The sequence below is a fragment of the Eschrichtius robustus genome, chromosome 8 (genome assembly GCF_028021215.1).
Source record: "Eschrichtius robustus isolate mEscRob2 chromosome 8, mEscRob2.pri, whole genome shotgun sequence".
NCBI lineage: Eukaryota > Metazoa > Chordata > Mammalia > Artiodactyla > Eschrichtiidae > Eschrichtius > Eschrichtius robustus.
In genome coordinates this window covers 65,473,987-65,499,292 of record NC_090831.1, presented here as the reverse complement: position 1 = coordinate 65,499,292, position 25,306 = coordinate 65,473,987, and the positions used below count along the sequence as shown (strand labels likewise).

General features: G+C 37.6%; 1 protein-coding gene across 1 annotated transcript; it reads right to left on the bottom strand.

The window, feature by feature from the left end:
• Positions 1-1,554: 1,554 nt before the first annotated feature.
• NDUFA4 (NDUFA4 mitochondrial complex associated) lies at positions 1,555-8,626 on the bottom strand. The gene is made up of 4 exons (XM_068549970.1): positions 8,458-8,626; positions 6,949-7,037; positions 6,191-6,251; positions 1,555-1,771 (listed from the first exon to the last, which is right to left on the bottom strand). The coding sequence occupies exons 1-4, from the start codon at positions 8,497-8,499 to the stop codon at positions 1,715-1,717; spliced, it is 249 nt and encodes an 82-aa protein (XP_068406071.1). The 5' UTR covers positions 8,500-8,626; the 3' UTR covers positions 1,555-1,714.
• Positions 8,627-25,306: the final 16,680 nt, after the last annotated feature.

Sequence of the window (25,306 nt, the reverse complement as noted above, 5' to 3'; positions counted from 1 at the left end):
ACGCATTTATTCGGAACTGCTTAATAAAATGTTTGTCTTTCAATTACTTAGCTATTTGTAACTATGGCCCTGTAGTTTTTTACACATTTTTAAACTTTGAGGTGATTTGTGCCAAAGCATCCAGAGTGGTTCCCAACATGGGTGGGAATGACACAATTTTGCCCACTAGGAAACATCTGGCAATGTCTGCATGCATTTTTGGTTTTCACAACCTGGAGAGGGGAGGAGTGCCACTGGCATATAATGGCAGAGGACAAGGATGCTGCTAACTATGCTAAAATAAAAATGCACAGGACAGGCCACTACAACAAATGGTCTGACTCAGAAAGTCAACAGTGGCAAGGCTGAGAAACTCTGCTCTGGAGATTGAAATTATGCAAGAGACACGGGAGCTTAAAAGTATGGACAGTCAAGTAACTGAAATGCACTCTACATTCATTTCAAGACTACCTGGGTTCAAATACAGTTGGTCCTCCACATCCATGGGTTCTGCGTTCATGGATACAGATATGCCATTTAAGGAACTTGAGTATCTGTGGATTTGGGTGTCTGCGGGGGTGGGGGGGGGGTGTCCTGGAACAAATCCCCCAGATACCAAAGGACAACTATATCCACATTTGACTAACAGAATGAACTTGAATAATTTAATTCAAGTCTCGGTTTCCTTACTGTTTTTGAAAAAAATTTAAGCATTTGATATAATCCACATAATTTAACATTTAATTCAGTTCCTGACATGTAAAATGTGCTATTACTTCGTAAACACAAAGATTTATTATACCTATATATTAAAATCCAAAATTGTCTCACTAAATTCAAGTTTCTATAATGTCATGATTTACATATACCTATGTGGAAAGTTGATATATGACATGGTTAATTCTTGATTAGCCACCACTGAACCATTGAAATGTTCTGCTCATTTGATCATTTGAGATCCAGCTAAAAGGTCAGAGCTATGTAGCAGGTAACATCAATATACACCCAAACATTTTCTCTTACCAAATTCCAATTCCACAGCCCATTCTTAAAAAGTTAACTCTCACTCAAAATTGCTACTAACATACTTTCTAGCCTTTGAAAACCTGCCAAGACTCAGCAGAAGTTCTCAAGAGCTCTTCTTGGCCACTAGTTCCATGGTTAGTAGCGATGGACTCAGATCCAACAATCCCCAGCCAGACCACAGCGACTAACAACCTTAAAAATCTTCAGCAAAGAGAACGCCATGGTAAAAACCAGCATTAACAACTGCACATACTTCGACATCAGCCAGTAACAGAAATCTAGAGGTTTTCATTTTGCCCATGCCAAAGAGGCTTGAATAATCTTGCCAATCTACGTTCGATTTCCAGTTCCAGTTCTTAAATATGCCCTAGTGTTACCAATGGCCTACACACAAAATAAAAGTGTTTTATTAGAGCAGCTTAAAGTCTTATTTTCAAATTACACGAATACACAGAAATTCAAGAAACTCCTTAAATTCTAACAGTTTATTTCCTATACCCTAAGTTATAAAATTCAGAGTAGAGTTTCGGCATTAAATAGTGACACACATCAAGTTTCAAACTATTTATTAATCAGTGTAAACCCCATCACAGTACACCAACATGATTTTGTGCATTTAAAGGGGAAATATTTCCTGGTTAAGTGGAAAATTGTGCGGATGGCTTCTGGAAGACCTTCATTCTAAGCAGCTTTATAGTGAACATTTCATTTAGAAGTCTGGACCTTCTTTCTTCAGTTTGCTGTAATCTACATTCACTGAGTAGAACTTGGAAAAGAAAAAAGATATTTTAGATAATCAATCAAATACACAAAGATGGTACAGAAGTTTAAGATTATTTTTATTCAGCTTTCTATAGTAACAATTACAGACATTAATTTTGTATTAGGAATATTTAACAATATAAAAGTCATTCAAACAAAGACATTAAAATTCCAGTTCTTTAATAATGGTTTTGGTAAGGTAAAAATATTCAATCTTCCTCAGAAGAGCAGTGCCAGTATAATCTGGTAGAACCTATAAAAAAATTCTTCTATTTCAAGGTGAATAATTATGAATTTCTTCTGATACATACTTCCAATTCTTATGTTTTTACTTCCATCTCCACTACGTACACGGTGACTCTCCAACAGAATAGAGAAATACCAGTTATCATCCCTATTTGGTTAGCAAAGGGCTATAATTTAGATGGGAAAGATTTATAGCAATAAAGATTGGCTAGTAATATAAAGTAATACTTCGTTGTGTGTTTGTTTCCATACTTTTTAGATACAAATTGGCCTGCTTTGATGGCTTTTCTGTCCATTTTCTCTCTCTCACTTAGACGTTTCCTTAATTTCCTAACCCAGAATGCATCAAAATCAAATTCACACCTGACCACCTTTGGTACAAAAGCTTTTAAACAGTACAGTATTTCTGCTTTTAAATAATACTGTATTTTGGAAACTTTGTAATTTCCATGAATTTCCTTATATTCAACTTAAATTCTAGAAATATATCTTACTATCATTACTTTAAAAAACTGCCTCTAACTCTCAACAATTTTTTTAAAAAGTGATTTATACTTGATACTGCTCTAGAATTCCTACTGAGGAAACATTAGGATTTGTACATAAGCCCAAATAAAGCTATAATCTTGCGTTTACTCATTCTTATGCCAAAGAACACTGAAGAGGCTGTGCTATAATTACTTGGAGACTGCATTATTTAACTCCAAAAGAACCAAAACTGCAGAATTATCATCATTTTCTTCAGTTTTTAAGCAAGAAGCTCATAAATCTGTGTCCATTATTTCTTCAAACCCTTTTCTTTATTTCTCCAAACATACCCTAACTTCTTTATCTCTAATTGAAAAATTCTTATTTTATTTGACTTTTAAAAAAAGAAAAATTCCCAGGTTGTGAAGCTTATCCTTGAGATACGTACACAGACTTTTATAAACTTTATAAACATAAAAGTATGAATCAGTCATAAAGCAGTATTTTTTGTTCTGACAGTGTTCTCCTATGAAGCAACTGAACTAGACAATGAGACTTAAAAAGAAACTAACTGTATCATCTCTAACATATTAACAAAATATTAAAGGGAATATTTATAAAAGGAACTGCAGGTTATATTTTAAGAAATAAATATTTGTTGGGCTCTTCTAATAGATCCCAGGCACCGCAGGCAGAATGCTTTATGTTTATCTTAATTATCACAACCTTACTCATTCTTACTTTATAAAAGAAGCCATTGAAGATCAAGTTATATGACTTGCCAGAAGCAGGATCAAGCCCCTACACCCAAGCAGAGTGGAAAGATCACAGTACCTTTGCTAATTTTCTCAAAACTAAGCAGGCTTCTGATGTATTTGCTTTTATTCGGTTCCATGTGCCAGTATCAAAATACTCCGTCGAAGTTATTTTCAAATCTGCTTTATTTTTCAGCTTCCATGACCACATTCCTTTTCTCAATTTAATGGTGGCTACCTTTAAAGTTTTTGTAACAATAGCTGGGAAGGCACAACATATTCCTATCTCGGCTTTGGGGCATTTTATTCAGTTGAGAAGTGTTGCTAGGCCTTTAATGCTTAAATCCTATTTTAGCCCCCTCTTGTTTGTATTAGTTAGCTTCTGCTAGACTGTGAAGTAGCAAAAAATAACCACCAAATCTTAGCGGCTTACAAGAAAGGTCTATTTTTCATTCACATTATATGCCATTTATAAGCTGACTGCCCTGTGTTCTCTTCATTCTAATCCTGGGCTGAATGAGTAGCCCTTAACTGTCAATTTGGTCTCATACAGATGGAAAAGAACAATGGGGGAACTACACACTGGCTCAGAAGTGGCAGACAGCACTTCCCCTCACTTGATTTGCCAGAGCAAGTCACATGGCCAAATCTGATGTTAATGGGCCAGAAAAAAAATTATCTTAGGTGAGGGGAAGTGAATGATAGAGAAAGAATAATCTAGTCTACTAGTCTTCTAGTCTAGAAGCAGTAGTAGGCATCATCCACTCCAGGCTCACAAGCTTCTGGACTTGGTTCCCTTTTATTTCTGCTTGCAAATGTCCCAATTCTTCTAAACTCATCTCTTGGCAAGTAGAGCCAGCAACAGTCCACAAACATCCTGTTTTCCCAAAACCTTTTCTATAACAAACTCTTTAGGCACATGGTCTTCTTTCCAAGTTATAGCAGGTGACACCTTATCAAATATTTTGCCATTACATGATTCATTTTTCCAGGCTCTAATACCAGTATCTTGGCTATTCACAGCCCAATCTATGCCACACACATTAGTTTTTTGTTGCAGCAACGTTCCATTTCCAGCTCACATGGCCTCATACTGGCAGGTATTTTCATGTTCCAGAACATGATTAATAATTAGTTTCATTAACATAATCACTTGAAGAGCTTTCTGAACTATATACGCAGAGAATCCAATATGCTCTTTGGTGGAAGGACTAAGGCCTGTTTTTTTTGTTTTCTTTTCTTTTTTAAAGTTTATTGGATGTGGAATCATTTTCTCCAGAATGGACTAAAATTTATAGGACAGAAAAAACAGGATGCCTGTGTATCATTTTTTGAGTCAAAATGTGACACAGATTAGATGGTTCACTTCAGCTTCACCTGTGCATTTTTGTTTGTTTCTTGTAGCAAGATCTGTTTAGAGATTTGGAAGCCAAATTATAATCAGAAGGTTGAGTGGAAAGCTTGGAATCTGTAAAAGGTGACAGTTATCTTAAAAGTTGTTGTCATCAGTAATGACAGCATCCATCTCCATCAAGGAGGTATATCTGCTAAGGGGTCCTGAACACTCCTCGGTCAAGACACCTCTTCTTGAGAGTGCTCAAAGAAACTGCTATTTTTTGATGAAGCAGCTTGGTATAATGGAAAATTCATGGCAAGTTATATACTTTAAATGGGTAAATTGTATGGTATGTGAATCATACCCTAATAAAGCTGCCCCCCACCCTTTTTGACATTGCAAGGATTTTACCTTTGTATGCAAAAATTTTACAGGTAAGTAAAGCTGTGTTTGGGGAATCAATGGTCTCAGATTTTCAACTACATGGATGGACCTTAAGGGCATTATGCTAAGTGAGATAAGTGAGACAGAGAAAGACAAATACTGTATGATATCACTTAAATGGAATCTAAAAAACCTGAACTTGTAAAAACAGAAAGTAGAATGGTGGCTACCAGGGGATGGGGGGTGGGGAAATTAGGGAGCTGTTAAAGGTACAAACTTGCAACTACCAGACCAACAAGTTCTGGAGATTTAATACACAATATAGTGATTATAGTCAACAATACTTTATTATAAACTTCGAAGTTGCTAAGGAACTATCTCTTAATTGTTCTCAACACAAAAAAGTGATAATTATGTAACATGATAAAGGTGTTAGCTAACACTACTGTAGTAATCATAGTGTAATACATAAATGCATCAAACAACAAGTTGTACACCTCGAGCTTATACAATGTTGCACGTCAATCATGTATCAATAAAACAAATTAAAAAAAGTAAATGGCGTCAGTCCATGAAATCATTCTTTGGAAGAGTAGTTTCACAAACCAGTTTTCCAGAAAGATGTTAAAAAGTTTATCTAGAAGGTTTATGGTAAAATATAAGTTTCAACTGATTTTCATTTCTTCCTACTTATTCTCAGCTGAAATATGTCAACCATACCAAGAAGAAAGAACAGCCAACCAAACCAGCCACTAGATTAGTGCTACTCAAAGTGTGGTCCATGGACCAACAGCATCAACATCATCTAAAACCTTATCAGAAATGCAAATTCTCAGCCTCTGCAACAGATCAACTGAATCAGAATCTCTGGGGATGGAGCTGAAGAAGATGCCTATGTACACTGAGGTTTGAGAACCACTGCACTACAGTACCCAAGAGCAAAGAAAATATTAAACAAGAACTATACTATCTCTTTTTTTTCTTAGTCAAATCAGTAGAATTGAGACATTATCTTCATTTCACATACAGAGTCTAAAGCCTGTGAATAAAATCCTTAGAAAAAATATTTGTTAGAAAAATATGCCATTCTAATTTCACAGAACAATCTAGCAATTCTTCTAAGTTCATTATAATACAATTTTACTTGCAGATCCAATTTCAAAAAAAACCTACCCTATGACAAAGTTTATTAAAATACACTTTCCAGCAATTTTGAAGCAATTTTGTAGCTTACCTTGTACTGATCATTGGGACCCAGTTTGTTCCAGGGTTCTGGGTTATTCTTTTTATCCCAACTAAAAGAAATAAAACATTATAACTGTTAGAGTAATAAAACACTATTTAAAATAGTCTTGTACTCAAGAAGCTAACATTTCAAATAGATTAATCCCACTTCCTATCAGGTGAAGGATGGTGTTATTTTCATTATGGAGTTGAGAGAGACAGGATTCATAATAAGCAATCTCACGTAATCAATTAGAAAAAGGTACAACACAGAGCCTCTTGGGGCAGCTGTTCTTGTTCTTATCCTTGTCACAAAAAACTTTACACTTGGCTTTTACTAGTGTTTTCTATTTCATCAATGAAGTGATATATAGAAAACTGCATAGAAAAACAATGAAACAACCTTTTCCATGCCTGTTCTTTTACAACTTCAAAAAGAAGCCTTCCCTATTGTGGAAAACAGGCAAAAAACACTTAAACATACCAGCAACCCTGACTGTTTTATAAAAACAATTATCTCGATCCTCACATTACAAAATAGGTATTAGCAGTTCTACTCAACCAATGAGAAAATGAGACTCAGAGAAATTCAGATAATTTCATGAACCAGAAAAAGTAAATGACAACAGTAGAACCGGGATCTGAACTTACTGTATGACAACAAATTTCAGGTTCTTTATACTACTTGATGCTGCCTCCCTAGAAAGGCTGTGGCTCCTGAATCAGTTTGATAAACCATCAAAGTTCTAAACATTTTTAAGCACTTACCTGACATCTGGATTGAACAATGCCAGGCGCAAAACATACAGTGCTGCTCCAGTACCTCCCGCTCCAATAAATATGAAGAGGGGGATCAACTGGAACCAAAAACAAAATAGACAAGAATCAAGAGTCATCTTCATCAAGAGTCATCTTCAAATACCTACATACTGATAAAAATAAACTGAAAGACTACAGTAGTTTCTACACATTGATTTCCAAGTCTCAAGCCATCTTTTTATTTTATTTTTTAAAAAAACTTCAACAGCTTTATTGAGGTTTAATTTACATGCCATAAAATTCATTAATTGCAAGCATGAAACCACCAATGATTTGTAGTAAATTTATAAAGTTGTACAACCATCCCACGATACAATTTTAGAACATTCTCATCACCCCAAGAATCTCTCATGGCCACTGCAGTCACTCCCCATCCCCACACCCAGCCTCAGGCAACCACTAATCTGCATTCTATCTCTATAGTTTTACCTTCTCTTCAAACCGTCTTTCTAATCTTGTCTTAAAATTTGAAAAAAGATAGACCTCATATTGAGGTAAGATTTCTTATAACTACATTCAAAACAAAGAAATGTAATTTCCAAAGGATGTGAAGATAATTCTGGTTTAAATGTGGAAAAAGTTACATTCAAATTTTAAATTTTCCCGTAAAATATATCGCCTTTTTCACTTAATATTTATACATCACTCCCATTAAATTTCCCAGTTTCTTTCATCTCAAGGCTTGAAAAACAAGCTCTTGGCAAATTACTTAAGCTTGCTTCGATACAGACGTTACGAAAAATAAAAATTCTGTTAAATAAAGAGTCTGAATGAACAAACAGAAACATACCTATTATAAATACCGGTTTTACGCATAATCTCTGAAAACGTACTGCTACCAACGCTTAATGCGTCGTTAGGCAACTAGGTTTAAGATAAAAATTAAATATTGCGTAATTGATTTTTAGGGCCACAGCACGTTGATATGCAGGGGAAAATGTGAGATACAAAAGAACTCAACTGCGATTAAACTCCGCACTACAAAAATCCCCCCAAATATCAAGACGTCCAGACAAACCGAGCATTCCAAGATCAGAGACCCTCATATTTGCCTCAAAGCCTCATGGTGCAATGCAGTGAATACGAGACTCTACTAAACAGCACAACAAATAGGGTGCCTGACCTTTGCTGGTCTTTAACCCACACAGCGCACAACTATCCCTCTTGGTCCGACCAACCTGCAAGAGGACGCGCGCCCACCACACTGTTCCAACATTTTATTTTCCTCGAGAGCGTCCCTCACCTTTCGTGTGCCAGGCCAAACCCCACAATGCAAGGCGTGGAAGGTCAAAGCTCAAGGTCCTGGGGCAACCAGCAGAATAGGACAAAGTGAGGCAGGGTCCAGCCCCGAGAAACGGTAAGAGACTGCGAAGGAGAAAGCTCCCAGGGAACTGAGGCAGCCGCAACCAGACACAGGATGCACAAGTGAAAACACTGGGAAAGGGTTTAAGAACTTACGCTAGGATGCTTCTTGGCCTGACCGATGATCTGGCGGATCATGGCTGCGACAAAAGCCTCGAGCCCAGAGGAAGAGAACGTCAAACTCGCAAGGCCCGGGACTGAAGAGCCTTCGTGCCGAGGAAGGGCGGACGTCCAAAGTCACCCAGCACCTCCTACCTGAAGGACCCCTGGCTCGGAGGACGGCTTGCGACAGGAGGGCCCGGATGCGGCTGTCCTAAACAGTGCCTACTTTGATCCAGCAGCTCTCGCGTCCGCTCTAACCTGTCCAAATCAACAGCGTTCAACTGCAAAGTGAAACATTCTCATTCCTATGCTATGCATACTTCTGATGGGTAATTTTTTGCGTCAAAAGTAGAATCCTTCGATTGACTACACAGGCACTTTCTCGGTAGGCCCCGTGTTTAAAGAGGAGGAGGACAGGCGGACGCACGGGCGTCGCGTTCTGCGAGCCGGGTCCTTTTGTTAGCCTCCAGGGAGCCGGGTCCGCGCGCCGAGACGCTGGGGGCGCGCGTGCGGGGCGCGCGCCGGCCGCCGTGACCGCCGCTGAGGGAGTTGCGAGGCGCCTTTGGCTGCTGAGCGCCGGGCGACTGGAGGGCAGGTCGAGTCTCTAGCCGCTAAGGTCAGCGACTGCGGTTTAAAAATACTGCAGCTGCTTCCTGTCCTTGACTGTCGTTTACGGGCAGAAGTTAGAAACTAGTAAATGACTTAAAGATGGCAGTTGTCCTGTCAGTGTGATCTATAAACAGTTCCTGGTCCTCGCTTAAGTGTTCAACGCTGCAAAGACCTTTGGAACATTGCCACTATCCTCTCCCCGGGCCTGAAATTGCATTCTAAAAATATGTTTTTATTGGTCGTGTCGCTACACATAATCTTTTCTTGTACCCCAATACAATTGTCATTTATCTGTTTGTTTTTGTGTTTTAACCCGAAAGTCTTCCCTGGGACAGGCTTTAGTGGACACTCTGAACCCCCTCCAACCCCATACGTAACTTAAAGCATCAATCAAATGATCACACAAGTAATTGGGCCTGGAAAGAATAGGAAAAGTCACCTCTGAAAAAGTAATGTTAGACCTGAAGGAGGAATAGACGTTAACCAAGTGAAAGGAAGGATGTAGACATACAGAAGAGAGGTAATAGGTGTGACGGTCTGAAACTAAAGAGACTTTTTGAGAAGCTGAAGGAGGTCTATACGTATGGTTGGAACTTGAAGAGGGAGAGCAAGGCGGGAATCAGATCTGCTGGACCAATGGTCATTTACACAGCATGGGTTTTATGCTGAGAGCATTAGGGAGTTAAGCAAAAGCAAGATGTTGCGGTTGTAAATGATTGCTTTGTCTATGAAGAATGAATTAGAGGAGATAAACATGAAAGGGGAGGGACTGGTTAAGGGGTCGTTACAATAGTCCCTGTGAGATAATGGTAGCTTGGACTAGTATAGGGGATGTGATGATGACGAAAAGATTCCAGAGATATTTAGGAGGTAGCACCAAGACTTAGTGATTGGTCAGACATAGGGGAGTGGGAAGATGGGGGAGTCCAGGATGGTTTCAGCGGTTCAGTTCTGGCTGTGTGGATTTTGATGCCTATTATTGAGATAAAACAATAGAGAATGATGGATATGTATTTATGTAAAACCCAAGAGGACTTCTGTAGGGCAGAAGAGACATATAAACTAGAAGAATACATTTAGGATTTATTTATTTATTCATTCATTCATTCATTCCCACCACACGTCTTGTGAGATCTTAGTTCCCCAACCAGGGATTGAACCCGGGCCCTCAGCAGTGAGAGTGTGGAGTCCTAACCACTGGACCACCAGGGAATTCCCTAGGACCCATTTCATTAATAGAAAGTGAAGTCATGTGACTGAATGAGATTGTTTAGGGAGAGAAGGTTGAGTGACAAGAGAGACAAAGGACATGGAGCTGAGGAATGCCAATATGCAAAGCTTAGGAGAGGAGATATGGCCAGCGAGGTAGGAAAAAAATAATAAGTGGTGATTATTAAGATGACATGTCATGAAGCTTATGAAGACTGGTGTCTTTTTCATTCACTCAGTAAATCTTTATTAAGTACCTACTCTGCATCTGGCACTGTTCTAACTAGGGAGATAGCAGTGAACGAAAAAATTGTTCCTCCCTAATGGAGTTTACATGCTGGTTAGGAAGACAAACCATAAACAAACAATTAAGATAATTTTAGAGAGTAACAAACCAATAAAATACAATAATGAGAGAGAAAGACATGGAGTGGAGGAAAGAAGTTTACTTTAGTGAGAGTGGACATGGAAGGTTCCTCTGAGGAGGTAATATTTGAGCTGAAATCTAAATGAAAAGAAGGAGGTAAACTGCTGAAGATCTGAGGGAAGACTATTCCAACTGTCAAGAAAAATGGCTTTGAGATTTAAAAAAATAATAAATAAATAAAATGCTCAAGGGAGGCCAGTGTGGCTGACCCATAACAAAATGAGATCAGAGAGGTTATAAAGGTCTCTCTGACATTGACCTTATAAACTATGGTAAGGAGTATGGTTATGTTAAAAGAAAATATCAGCACAAAAATCATGGAAAATACTTAGAAGTGAACACAGAAGCCTAATAGCAATAAGTGTAGGTAGGCTTTCATTAAAGAAATTAGAAGCGGAAGACCGCTCCTTGCAATATTTTATTTTTAATGATAACACTTGGTAATAAAATAAGTAGGCATACAAGAATGCCACTGTTAATAAGAAAGTAAAATCCAGTGGCTTACTCTTTTGTCATTGACCTAGTTTCTAGAAGTAACAATAATATAGGTAGTCAAGTGATGCCTTTGGAATTGTCAACAAAGCAGGGTTAGAGAATATAAATTTCATTAAAAAAAATTTTTTTTTGGCCACGTGGCTTGGGGGATCTTAGTTCCCTGACCAGGGATTGAACCCGGCCCTCCGGCAGTAGAAGCATGGTGTCCTAACCACTGGACCGCCAGGGAATTCCCTAAGTTGCATTAAAGATTAACCAAAATATCCAATTGTAAAAGTTTAAATTTTGCACATTAAAGTTAGGGGAGTCTGTGAGCAATATTTTAAGCAGAGATTGGAAGATTAGAAGTGACAGTCTGGAAAAAGAAGCCATAGTAGAATATACATATTGTAAAAACGAACTTTAGCTTTAGAAGTAGGATTGGTATGTGTGGTAGATTATATTGTGTACAAATCCCTGCTGCCTCTCCCTGGAAGGGGATATCACTTACTTGCCTCATTAATGTCAGGCTTGATAAGATGACTTGCTTTATTCGCAAATGAGATGTGAAAAGTGGCCTGTGTCATGCACAGGCAGAAGCTTTAAGAGCCAACAAATGCCATTTTCTGTCTTTTCTCTCTGCTACAAGATCAGCAATGGTGTAGATAGAGCCTTCTGTGTCAGGCTGAAAACTACTTGGAGCAGATATGTTGCTGACCTACGGTGGACATGTATTGAGAATGAAAAACAAACCTTTATTGTTGCAAGTCACCAGATTTGAGAGTAGTTTGTTACTGCAGCATAGCCTAGCCTACTGTGACTAATACAGAATTTGGCACTGAAAGTGTGGTGGTGTATTATCATGATAAAAATCCTAAAATATATGACATTGGATTCAGGACCCAACAACATGTGACGAGGTAACTATTACCAGAGGCTAGAAGGATGGCAATCTATATTATGCAGTGCTGGAACATTTCGTGAAGCAATTCTCAATTAATTAGAAGGCAGTTAACATCCCTGATGAACTCAGAGCTTTCAGTGAAATGGCAGGCAAAGGGTATGTTAGGAACATGTGTCAGTTGCTATTCGCAACAGTTGACAAAGTAGTACAATAAAAAGAAGGACTCAGAAAATAATTGATCCATTTGCAAGTTATAATGATAGAGAATGGAGCATCTAGAAAGTTAGAGAAAAAAAAAAGAGGGAGATTTGCTTCCATATAGATGATATAGCCTGAACAAGGCAGAAGAAATAAAAGTTCATAGTGTAAGTGCATCATGTGTAGAAGGAATCGAGATGAGTTCAGTGTGAGGGAGCTTACTTTGCATAAGGAGGAGTTATAGAAAATGAAATGGAAAAGGTTAACCCAGATTTTTGAGACGTTTATTTGGAACTTTATCTTTTAGGCGGTGAAGATTCATAAGTTTTATATCTAAACACAGGATAAAACAACTACAGGGCATACTGTCTTAATCAATGAATTGGAGCTGTTTTTTACCATTCCACTCTGAAGACATGTGCCCTCTAGATTTCTTGTTCCTTTGTTTGATTTAATTTTGTGAACAACTTAAAAATCCAAAATATCAATTGTTCAAATTAAACGCAAGTTGTTCAGTGAATAAATCTAAAAAATCTAGGCAGTATATCAATAGCACCCAAAAAAAATTATTTCTCTTGCATGGTTTCTCTGAAGATTCAAGCCCAGAAAATTCTGGAAGGTATAGTAATTATATGTTGTTATTAATGTGTGACAGGAAAGAAAGAGCTTTATTCTTAGAGAAGAAAAATTTGATAAGTGAGCCATGGAGTGCAACTATATTAATGCAAATCGAAAGCAGAATCTTATATTTTTTACTCTGTTTGCATTTAGGCATTTAATTATTTTTCTAGCAGATAAATTGACAACCAGAGTTGTTTTTCTGCTAACACAAATACAAATTATACCTTCGCTTATTAATAAAGATTCTGTAGCTATACTTAATCTAAAAATAAAAATGTTTTTCCACTAGTATTGTGGTTGCTTAGTATAAACTGTATTTAATTATAAAATTTCTATAAGAAAAATGAAAACATAGTTTGTTCTGTGAAAGTTTACTTCCGCTGTTATAACTCTCAAAGCCTCACATCCTGTCATCAGTTTAAATTAAATACCTGAAGCATTTTATGTACAAAATTCAATGAATAGTAAAAAGTAAGGAAACTCTAGCAATTTAAAATTGTTGTACTTCTTTTCACTGAAAACTTCTGGTTAAATAATATTTTGGGAAAACTGTGTATTTACAATTTTTGGAAAATGATGCCATACACGTCTATCTTTAAATTATAGCTTTTTGAAAATAACTATGTTCTATTCTTCTGTGTTGCCATTTATTATCTCTCTGCAATTTCTATCTTTTCTATGAATCCATTCATTCAGTCATTTGTTCATTCATATATTCATTCATTAAACATATATTAAGTGCCTACTATGTATTGTTTATCATGCTAAGTGCTTAGGATAAAAATAACACAGTACTGTCTTTCTTCGACACCTTGTAGTCTAGCGGGGCTGGGAGTATAATTATTACAAAGCTTTAGGATAAGTGCTACAATAGGCACTGATACACAGCTTAGGTTACTTGGTGTATAGTGTCCTAACCAAGGTTAGGAATATGAATTCATTTTTGGAGATGCTGGGTCTAGGATATCTATGAAGTATCCAATCAGAGATGCTCTGAAGGCTGGCAGAAATATCACTCTTGAGCTCAAGAGAAAAGTTTGGTCTAGAGGTACAATATAAAAGGAAAGGTCACGTATGTGAGAGTTATGGGAATTGATGAGCTTGGCTACAAAGAATGTGTAAGAAGGAAAGTGTAAGGAAAGAAGAGGGTCAGTGATGAAAGTCTAGAGAATACTAACAAAATGAGGACCAGGCCAAGAAGGAGAAGTCAGAACAGAAAAGCTAGAATGAGTTAGAAATGTAGGCAGATATATCCATCAGGGTTCAACTAGAGAAACAGAGCTTCTAGGATATATGCATATATATATAATGAGGGATTTATTATAAGGAATTGACATTATGCAATTGTGGGAGCATTGTTTCTTATTGCATCTTGAAGTTAGCGGGAAAGGTAGTCAAGAAAGGAGGACATGAGGCACAGAAGCAAAGACACATTACAACCTATGGGGATGGGTGGGACCCATGAGGACAGAGAGACCACATTGGTCTCTCATTGCCCCCAGGCTCTCAACTTCAATGATGTGGGTATCCTGCCAAAGACACTAGAGCCCTTTGTCACAGAACTAGACATAAACCTAGTTTAGGAGTATAGAAACTGAAGGAGGAGTTTGGCAAGAACTGGAATACTAAGAGCTACCCCAGGAGATCTCCTGCATTTCTGACATACTTACTCCTCCTTACCCTCATTGAGTTGTAGTATCCCAATTTCCCCTTGCTAATCAAAGTCAATTACCCAAGCTAATAGAGTAACCTCCCATATGGCTGTTGATCGACTGGAATGAAGAGCCCCAAGTGACCAGGTGGCAGTTTCAACTTCCAGTTTAATGGAATCATTGCCCTATTCCCTGACAGAAGCATTCTTTTCTTGAAACTAAGACTTCTAGACCAGCAAAGCTACAGTTGCAGGGCTGGTCAGAATTTCACTAGTGGATTATTAGGGAAAATAATAAGAGCCACTCCCATATTATCTTTCACTACTGTCCTTCAGGGTTAATCCAGAGTGGAACTAAAGTGCTACAGCTGTCTGTTTGATATTGACAGCATTTCATACAGAAACATCTGTAAAACAGTCTCAAATATTTCTTCCTCAGTTAACTGGTCAAAGAGAGAGCTCTATGTAACCACAGGTGCAGGTTGAGAGGGGAGGGGGCATTATTGCAGGAGTATAAACGTAGGCATCTGTAACAGTTACTCATGCAATTTACTTACACCTTCAGGACCAGCTCAAACTCATCCAGTTTCCATTTGGTGATGGAATGCTGCCCTGCATATTCAGTCTTACAGCTTTGTTGGTCAGACAAAACCCAGTTCATGATGGATAACTCAGGTAGCATGGTAATTTGCTTCAAGTACCAACAGATCTGCTAGGTTATTTTTATTATTGAAGTATAGTTGTTTTACAATGTTGTGTTAGTTTCTGGTATACAGTTTACAGTGATTCAGTTATATATGTGTATGACCGAATATATATATATATGTATTCTTTTTCAGATTCTTTTCCATTATAGGTTATTAAAAGATATTGAATATAGTTCCCTGTTATATACAGTAGGACCTTGTTATTTATCTATTTTATATATAGTAGCGTGTATCTGCTAATCCTAAACTCCTAATTTATCCCTCCCCCCCTTTCCACTTTGGTAACCATAAGTTTGTCTTCCATGTCTGTGAGTCTGTTTCTGTTTTATAAGTTCATTTGTACCATTTTTTTTAGATTCCACATATAAGTGATATCATATGATACTTATCTTTGTCTGACTTACTTCACTTAGTATGATAATCTCTAGGTCCATCCATGTTCCTGCAAATGGCATTATTTCATTCTTTTTTATGGCTGAGTAATATTCTATTGTGTGTGTATATATATATATATATACCACTTCTTCTTTATCCATTCTTCTGTTGATGGACACTTAGGTTGCGTCCATGTCTTGGCTATTGTAAATAGTGCTGCTGTGAACATCACGGTGCATGAATTGTTTCAAATTAGAGTTTTCTCTGGATAAATGCCCAGGAGTGGGATTGCTGGATAATATGATAACTCTATTTTTAATTTTTTTAAGGAACTTCCATACTGTTTTCCATAGTGGCTGCACCAGTTTACATTCTCACCAACAGTGCAGGAGGGTTCCCTTTTCTCCAAACCTTGTACAGCATTTGTTATTTGTAGACTTTTTCATTATGGCCATTCTGACCAGTGTGAGGTGATACCTCATGGTAGTTTTGATCTGCATTTCTCTAATAATTAGAAATGTTGAGCATCTTTTCATGTGCTTGTTGGCCAATTGTATGTCTTCTTTGGAGAAATGTCTATTTAGGTCTTCTGCCCATTTTTAAAAAAATTTATTTATTTTATTTATTTATTTTTGACTGTGTTGGGTCTTCGTTGCTGTGCATGGGCTTTCTCTAGTTGTGGCGAGTGGGGACTGCTCTTCGTTGCGGTGCACAGGCTTCTCATCGCAGTGGCTTCTCTTGTTGCGGAGCACAGGCTCTAGGCGCATGGGCTTCAGTAGTTGTGGCTCGTGGGCTTTAAGAGTGCAGGCTCAGTAGTTGTGACACATGGGCTTAGTTGCTCTGAGGCATGTGGGATCTTCCCAGACCAGGGCTCGAACCCATGTCCTCTGCGTTGGCAGGTGGATTCTTAACCACTGAGCCACCAGGGAAGCCCATTCTTCTGCCCATTTTTTTATGGAGTTGTTTGCTTTTTTGATATTGAGTTGTATGAGCTGTTTGTATATCTTGAAACTTTAACACTTGTCGGTTGCATCATTTGCAAATATTGTCTCCCATTCTGTAGGTTGTCTTTTCATTTTGTTTATGGTTTCCTTTGCTGTGCAAAAGCTTACAAGTTTGATTAGGGCCCATTTGTTTATTTTGCTTTTATTTCTTTTGCCTTGGGAGACTGACCTAAGAAAACATTGCTACGATTTATGTCAGAGAATGTTTTGCCTATGTTCTCTTCTAGGAGTTTTATGGTGTCATGTCTTATATTTAAGTCTTTAAGCCACTTTGAGTTTATTTTTGTGTATGGCTTGAGGGAGTGTTCTAACTTCATTGATTTACATGCAGCTATCCAGCTTTCCCAGCACCACTTGCTGAAGGGACTGTCTTTTCTCCATTGTATATTCTTGCCTCATTTTTCAAAGATTAATTGACCATAGGTGTGTGGGTTTATTTCTGGGCTCTCTATTCTGTTCCACTCATCTATATGTCTGTTTTTGTGCCAATACCATGCTGTTTTGGTTGCTATAGCTTTGCAGTATTTTCTAAAGTCTGGGAGGGTTATGCCTCCAGCTTTGTTCTTTTTCCTCAGGATTGCTTTGGTAATTCTGGGTCTTTTGTGGTTCCATATAAATTTTAGGATTATTTGTTCTAGTTATGTGAAAAATGTCATGGGTAATTTGATAGGGATTACATTAAATCTGTGGATTGCTTTGGGTAGTATGGCCATTTTAACTGTATTAATTCTTCCCATCCAAAAGCATGGGATATCTTTCCATTTCTTTGAATCATCTTCAGTTTCCTTTATTAGTCTTTTATAGTCTGCATGTAAGTTTTTCACCTTCTTGGTCAGGTTTACTTCTAAGTATTTTTTTTTAACATCCTTATTGGAGTATAATTGCTTTACAATAGTGTGTTAGTTTCTGCTTTATAACAAAGTGAATCAGCTATACATATACATATATCCCCATATCCCCTCCCTCTTGAGCCTCCCTCCCACCCTCCCTATCCCACCCCTCTAGGTGGTCACAAAGCACCGAGCTGATCTCCCTGTGCTATGTGGCTGCTTCCCACTGGCTATCTGTTTTACATTTGGTAGTATATAGAAGTCCCTGCCACTCTCTCACTTAGCCCCAGCTTACCCTTCCCCCTTCCCATGTCCTCAAGTCCAGTCTCTACATCTGTGTCTTTATTCCTGTCCTGCCCCTAGGTTCTTCATAACCTTTTTTTTTTAAGATTCCATATATATGTGTTAGCCTATGATATTTGTTTTTCTCTTTCTGACTTACTTCATTCTGTATGACAGACTCTTGGTCCATCCACATCACTACAAATAACTCAAGTTCATTTCTTTTTATGGCTGAGTAATATTCCATTGTATATATGTGCCACATCTTCTTTATCCATTCATCCGTCGATGGATAATTAGGTTGCTTCCATGTCCTGGCTATTGTAAATAGTGCTGCAATGAACATTGTGTAAATGACTTTTTGAATTATGGTTTTCTCAGGGTATATGCCCAGTAGTGGGATTGCTGGGTCGTATGGTAGTTCTATTTTTAGTTTTTTCAGGAACCTCCATACTGTTCTCCATAGTGGCTGTATCAGTTTACATTCCCACCAACAGTGCAAGAGGGTTCCCTTTTCTCCAAACCCTCTCCAGCATTTATTGTTTGTAGATTTTTGATGATGGCCATTCTGACTGGTGTGAGGTGATACCTCATTGTAGTTTTGATTTGCATTTCTCTAATGATTAGTGATGTTGAGCATTCTTTCATGTGTTTGTTGGCAATCTGTATATCTTCTTTGGAGAAATGTCTATTTAGGTCTTCTGCCCATTTTTGGATTGGGTTGTTTGTTTTTTTTATACTGAGCTGCATGAGCTGCTTGTATATTTTGGAGATTAATCCTTTGTCAGTTGCTTCATTTGCAAATATTTTCTCCCATTCTGAGGGTTGTCTTTTGGTCTTGTTTATGGTTTCCTTTGCTGTGCAAAAGCTTTTAAGTTTCATTAGGTCCCATTTGCTTATTTTTGTTTTTATTTCCATTTCTCTAGGAGGTGGGTCAAAAAGGATCTTGCTGTGATTTATGTCATAGAGTGTTCTGCCTATGTTTTCCTCTAGGACTTTGATAGTGTCTGGCCTTCCATTTAGGTCTTTAATCCACTTTGAGTTTATTTTTGTGTATGGTGTTAGGGAGTGTTCTAATTTAATTCTTTTACATGTAGCTGTCCAGTTTTCCTAGCACCACTTATTGATACCATTTTAAAAGGGCTTTTTTTTTTTTTTTTTTACTTTCTCTTTTTGGTATTTCATTGTAAGTATAAAGAAATGCAACAGAGTTCTGTATATTAATCTTCTATCCTGCTACCTTGCTGAATTCATTTAGCAGTTCTAATAGTTTTTGTGTGGAGTCTTTAGGGTTTTCTATACAGAGTATCATGACATCTGCATATAATGACTCTTTTACCTCTTCCTTCCCATTTTGGATACCTTTTATTTCTTTTTCTTGTCTGATTGCTGTGGCTAGGACTTCCAATACTATGTTTCATAGAAGTGATGAGAGTGGGCATCCTTGTCTTGGTCCAGATTTTAGCAGGAAGGCTTTCAGTTTTTCACCATTGAGTATTACATTGGCTGTGGGTTTGTCATAAATAGCTTTTATTACTTTGAGATATGATCCCTCTATACCCACTTTGGTGAGAGTTTTTATCATGAATCGATGTTGAATTTTATCAAATGCTTTTTCTGCATCTATTGAGATGATCATGTGGTTTTTGTCTTTTCTTTTGTTGATGTGGTGTATCACATTGATTGACTTGCGTATGTTGAACCATCCTTTTGACCCTGGGGTGAATCCAACTTGATCATGGTGTATTCCCCTTTTTATGTGTTGTTGGATTCGATTTGCTAATATTTTGTGGAGGATTTTTGCATCTATATTCATCAAAAATATTGTCCTGTAATTTTCTTTTTTGGTAGTGTCTGTCTGGTTTTTGTATCTGGGTAATGGTGGCTTCATAGAATGACTTTGGGAATGTTCCCTCCTCTTTTGGAAGAGTTTGAGAAGGATCAGTATAAGTTCTTCTTTGTATGTTTGGTAGAATTGCCCAGAGAAGCCATCGAGTCCTAGACTTTTGTTTGCAAGGAGTTTTTTTTTTTCTTACAGATTCTGTTTCACTTCTAGTGCAGATTGACTAGGTTATATCAGTACATCTCAGTTGAAGAGCAATTTGCATGGCAGCTGAGACCTGTTGCAGAGCCCTGCCAAAAACTAGCAGCTCTTCAGGCTACTCAGTAAATGGGTCAGAATAACACCCAGATGAGGTAAATGTTGCCTCCAGAATCTAAAGAGACCCACATAGTATTATGCATTTTTGTGATAAGAGGAAGCAAATGCAGTAACAGATCCCTCACTTTGAAAGGCTATCTTGACATGTCCCAGACCATTGGAACCCTCGGAATTTCACTGAGTTGGCAGAAATATGATTTTTTTGATCATGTTTACTTCCCACAATCTAGCCTACAATTATCAATATGTTAGAGTAAGTGTTATTTCATTTTTACTAGATCAATTCAATATGATACCATCAGTGTAACTGGCCAGCATGATTTCTTGTGGGAAAAAAAAAAAGACACAAGGACGCTGCAGGTGGGCTGCCAAGTTGATATATCCCTGAGGTAAGACAGTCAGAGTGTATTACTAATCAACAGAAAGCAAACTGCTTTTCATGGTCTCTAATAACAGCAGTCGATACAGAAGCATTCTTCAGTCCAAGATCAAGGTGCCAGCAGATTGTGTTTTTGGTGAGAACCTTCTTTTAGACTTGCAGATGGGGGACTTTTCACTGTGTCCTCACATAGTGAAAAGAGAGAGCTCTGGTCTCTCTTCTTATGCTTATAACGACAGTAATTCCATCATGGGGACTCCACCCTCATTACCTTTCTAAACCTAATTATGTCCCAAGGGCCCCATTTACAAATACTGGCATATTGGGAGTCAGAGCTTCAACATATGAATTTGCGGGAGACACAAACATTCATATGCATAGCTGTTCAGAACAGCTATCGAACCTTCAAGGGATAGATAATTCCTATTAAATGTAACCATAACATTGAGAAAAGAATCTTCCATATTTATAAAGCATTAACCTCATAATAAAACTTGACAAGAATCATCCACCCATGCTTTCTTTAATCGCCACCAGACTAATTACAGCAGTTTTATTAAAGAAATATCAAATTCCTCAAAACGTGGGTCCCTAGTAAAACGTTATGAGTTAAAATTACTTGATCTTAAAACTGTTCACAGGGACTTCCCTGGTGGTCCAGTGGTTAAAAATCCGCCTTCCAATGCAGGGGACACGGGTTCCATCCCTGGTTGGGGAACTAATATCCCACATGCTGCGAGGCAACTAAGCCCATGCACCACAATGAGAGAGTCCACGTGCCAGAACTAGAGAGAAGCCCACGTGCCACAATTACAGAGCCCACGCGCTCTGGAGCCCATGCACAACTAGAGAGACGCCTGTGCACCACAACTAAGACCTGACACAGCCAAAAATAAATTAAATAAATAAATAAATATATTTAAAACTGTTCACAACTTGAACTTCCAAGATTGGCATATTAGGTTATTCAGACAATGCAGACTATATTTTTCTGTTCAAAAACATTGAAGAATATAGTGGGTTGAATAGTGTCCACTAAAAATTCGTGAACACCTGGAACCACAGAATGTGAACTTACTCGGAAATAGGCTCTTTGCAGATGTAATTAGTTAAAGTAAGGTCATATTGGATTAGGATGGGCACTAAGTTCAATGACTGGTATCCTTATAAGTAGAGGGAAGGGACACACAGACACAGGCACAGAAAGAAGGCCATGTGAAGATGGAGACAGATTGGATTTATGCTACCAATAAGCATAGGAACACCAGGAGTCACTAGGAAATAGAAGAGGCAGGGAAATTTTCTCTCCTAGAGCCTCTGGAGGAAATATGGCCCTGTTAACACCTCGATTTCAGACCTCTGACCTCCAGAACTGTAAGAAAATAAATTCTTTTTATTGTAAGCCACCCAATTTACACTTGCAGTCCTTGAAAACTAATACAGATTTTGGTACCAGAAGCGACGTGCTGTTGTAACAAATACCTAAAAATGAGGAAATGTCTTTGGCATTGGGTAACGGGAAGAATTTTGAAGTACATGATAGAAAAAGCCTACAATGCGTTGAAGAGAAAGTTGTTAGAAATATGGATATCAAAGGCAGTTCTAATAAGGGTTCAGATGGAAGTGAGGAGCACAGTAGAGAAAGTTTTTATCATCTTGGAGAATACTTGTATTGTCATGAACAGAACATTGGTAGAAATATGAACATTCAAGGTGCTTCTGGTGAGGTTGTAGAAAGAGAACATGTTATTGTACATTGGAGGAAAAGTGATCTTTGTTATTAGTGGCAGACAATTTGACTGAATTTTGTTCTGTTGTTGGGTATGAAGTAGACCTTGTAAATAGTGAACTTGGATATTTAGCTGAGGAGATTTCCAAGCAAAGTGATGAAGGTACAGCCTTGTTTTTCCTTGCTACTTATAGTAAAATGCAAGAGGAAAGAGATAAGGCTGAGAAAAATGAAGACGGTGCAAGATAGTGCCCAATATGTATGAAATTGACGTCTTGGAGAAGACTAAGAGAATAGAGAAGAAAAAATATTTGGAGCTATAATAACAAAGGTTATTCCAAATCTGATGTAATATATCAAACTAAAGATTCACAACTCTCTTCAAGTACCATGTAGAAGAAAAAGAAAACCTCACCTAAATACGTTGCTGATGAGAGTATAAATTGGTACTATACTTCGAAAATCTGTTTGACTTTTTCACTAAAGTTTAATATTTGAATACTATATGACCCACTAATTTCACTTTGAGATATAAACCCAACAGAAATGTGTGCTTATGTGCACCGAGACATGAACAAGAATACGTATAGAATCATTATCTATAATAGCATAAACTGGAAAGAACCAAAATGTTTATCAAGGGTAAATGAAAAATAGATTGTGGTACATTCAAGCATGTGCTTCCACAATGCAAATGAACTACAACTACACACAACAACATAGATGATCCTCACAAAAAAATATTAGTCAAAGAAACCAGAAACAAAACAACATATACTGTATGAGTCCATGTACATAAAATTTGAAAAAATAGTGTTAGACTCAAGAAAATGACTATATTTATAGGCTGCAGAGGGTATTAATTGAGGGGGCTCCAGAGAGGCTTTTTTGGTCTTGGCATGGATGGTGTTTATGAGGGCGTTTTGTTTCTTGATCCTTTCATCTGTATGTTCATTTTTTGCTTTCCTCTGATATTTTCCAGTAAAAGTTTTTTTTAACTGAGTTGTGTAGATTTAGAACAATGTTAGGGAGTTTGCTTATGTTCTGTCACTTAAAGACCTGATGGATTAAAAAGAACAGAAGGTATCATTTACATATTCTTGTTTCTTTGAAAGCTTCACCACCTTTTGAGTTGATGACATGAAACCTCCTGTCTCTAACTAACCTTATTTGTCTAACATACAATATTGTACACTTTATGATGTTGCGTCACTGATGCTGTCTTTGCCCATCTGCTTTGCTTTCTTGGGACTTACCCCTTGTGAAACTCAGCCCCTAAGACTGCCATTCATATGCACCAAAGCATAATTAAATATCTTGGCTTGTCTAAGAGATCTAATACACAGCTATTATAGCAAATATTGAAATACCTCTCACTTTCATCTTTTCTCCATGCAGCACAAATACTGATAACATTTCACAGTATCATTGTTAGTTTAAAAACAAGCTGTGTTACAGTGTGGATGAAACACTGAAAACACTATGAACAACATGAAAACACTATGCTAGGTAAAAGAAGCCAGACACATAAGATCATTTGTATGAAAAGTCTAGAATAGGCAAATCCCAAGAGACAGAAAGTAGGTTAGTGATTGCCAGGGTCTAGAAATAAGGAAACAAGGAGTAACTGCTAATGTGTTTGGGCTATCTTTCTGTGGTGATGTTATAAATGTTCTAGAATTAGATAGTGGTGATGATTGTACAGCTTTTGAATATGCTAAAAATCACGAATTTTACACCATGAAAGGGTGAATTATATGGTATGTGAATTGTATCTCAATAAAGCTGTTATAAAAACTCAGTCCGGAGCTAAGCACCTTTTTTTTTTTTTTCTAATAAATCTTTATTGGAGTATAATTGCTTCACAATGCTGTTAGTTTCTGTTGTACACCAAAGTGAATCAGCCATATGCATACATATGTCCCCATATCCCCTCCCTCTTGAGCCTCCCTCCCATCTGCCCTATCCCACCCCTCTAGGTAAGCACCTTTTTTAAAAAAGTTAATCTTGTTATGTCTAGAGAGATGACTAACTGGCTAGGGCACAAAGATTATTTTCATAATTTTTTGTGCATTAAAATTTTTTTACTGTGTGTACATATTATCTATGAAAAATTAATTAATTAGAAATTTTCATTATTATTCATTTTTTAATACATGTGGAAAGTTTTTACTCTGTAATACTAGAGCAGATCTTTGCCGCCTTGGGGAAAATTCTGTAGTCAGTATATTTTATATTATTTGAAAAGAGTGATTATCAATGAACCCTTTATTAGGAAACATTGAAATAATTTTAGAAGTTCCCAGTCATCCAAAGTTGCAGTTGAGAATTCTGATTCAAACCTGACTTCTATTCCTTTGTAGATATTCTGTCTTTTCGCTGTGGAAGCACTTAGGATTCTCTTGAAGATCAGATATTTCAGCACTATCTTTTTGTACTTCATCAGTATTATTTTGTCCTGAATATCTCTGAAAACATTAATTATCGCAAGATAAAATGATCCATGGACTCTCTACAGGGAATACCCTTAAGTCAGGGTTCCCCAACCCCCGGGCCTCAGACCAGTATCGGGTTGGGCCTGTTAGGAACCAGGCCGCACAGCAGGAGGTGAGCGGTGCGCAAGCGAGCAAAGCTTCATCTGCAGCTCCCCATCGCTCCCCATAGTTCACCTTACCGCCTGAACCATTCCCCCCATTGCTCACATTGCTGCCTGAACCATACCCTCCCCCAAGCTGGGGAAAAACTGTCTTCCACGAAACAGGTCCCTAGTGCCAAAAAAGGTTGGGGACCCCTGCCTTAAGGGATCACAAATGACAGCCATTTGTTTGGCTAGCTGCCTGCTCCAGCCCAAGTCAGTATTTCTTATTTTAATCCTAATAAAATAATAATTTTCCTTCTGTCATAGCAAGCACTTGTTACCAAAGGCTTGCCTTCAACAGCCACCATATTCCAGGTGATCACATTTCATACTGTACGTAACTGTTCTACCACTGCATCTGTATCTTATTTGCCACTGGTCATGAAGTTGTCACTGATTTTTGACACACACCAAGTCAATTAATAAACCTTTAATTCCCATTGTTGAGAAGTTGATTTATTTTCTGAACACCTTTCTGTAGCAAGCACTGTGTCAAACAAGATTTTAGTAGAAGAAATGGAAACCACTCTAAGTACTTTATTCTGAAAAGAAATTTGGTACACACAAAATCATTAGAAAGGCTGAAAGAGTGAAAGTCAGTGATCCAAAGAGGCTTCTAGTTTCAAGATCATACAACTGTAGCTG

Coding starts and splice junctions, on each gene's coding strand:
- NDUFA4 (XM_068549970.1), bottom strand. CDS start 8,499: ATGATCCGCCAGATCATCGGTCAGGCCAAGAAGCATCCTAGC. Junction 7,038..8,457: donor AGGCCAAGAAGCATCCTAGC/GTAAGTTCTTAA, acceptor TTTTGGTTCCAG/TTGATCCCCCTCTTCATATT. Junction 1,772..6,190: donor GTCCCAATGATCAGTACAAG/GTAAGCTACAAA, acceptor TTCTTTTCCAAG/TTCTACTCAGTGAATGTAGA.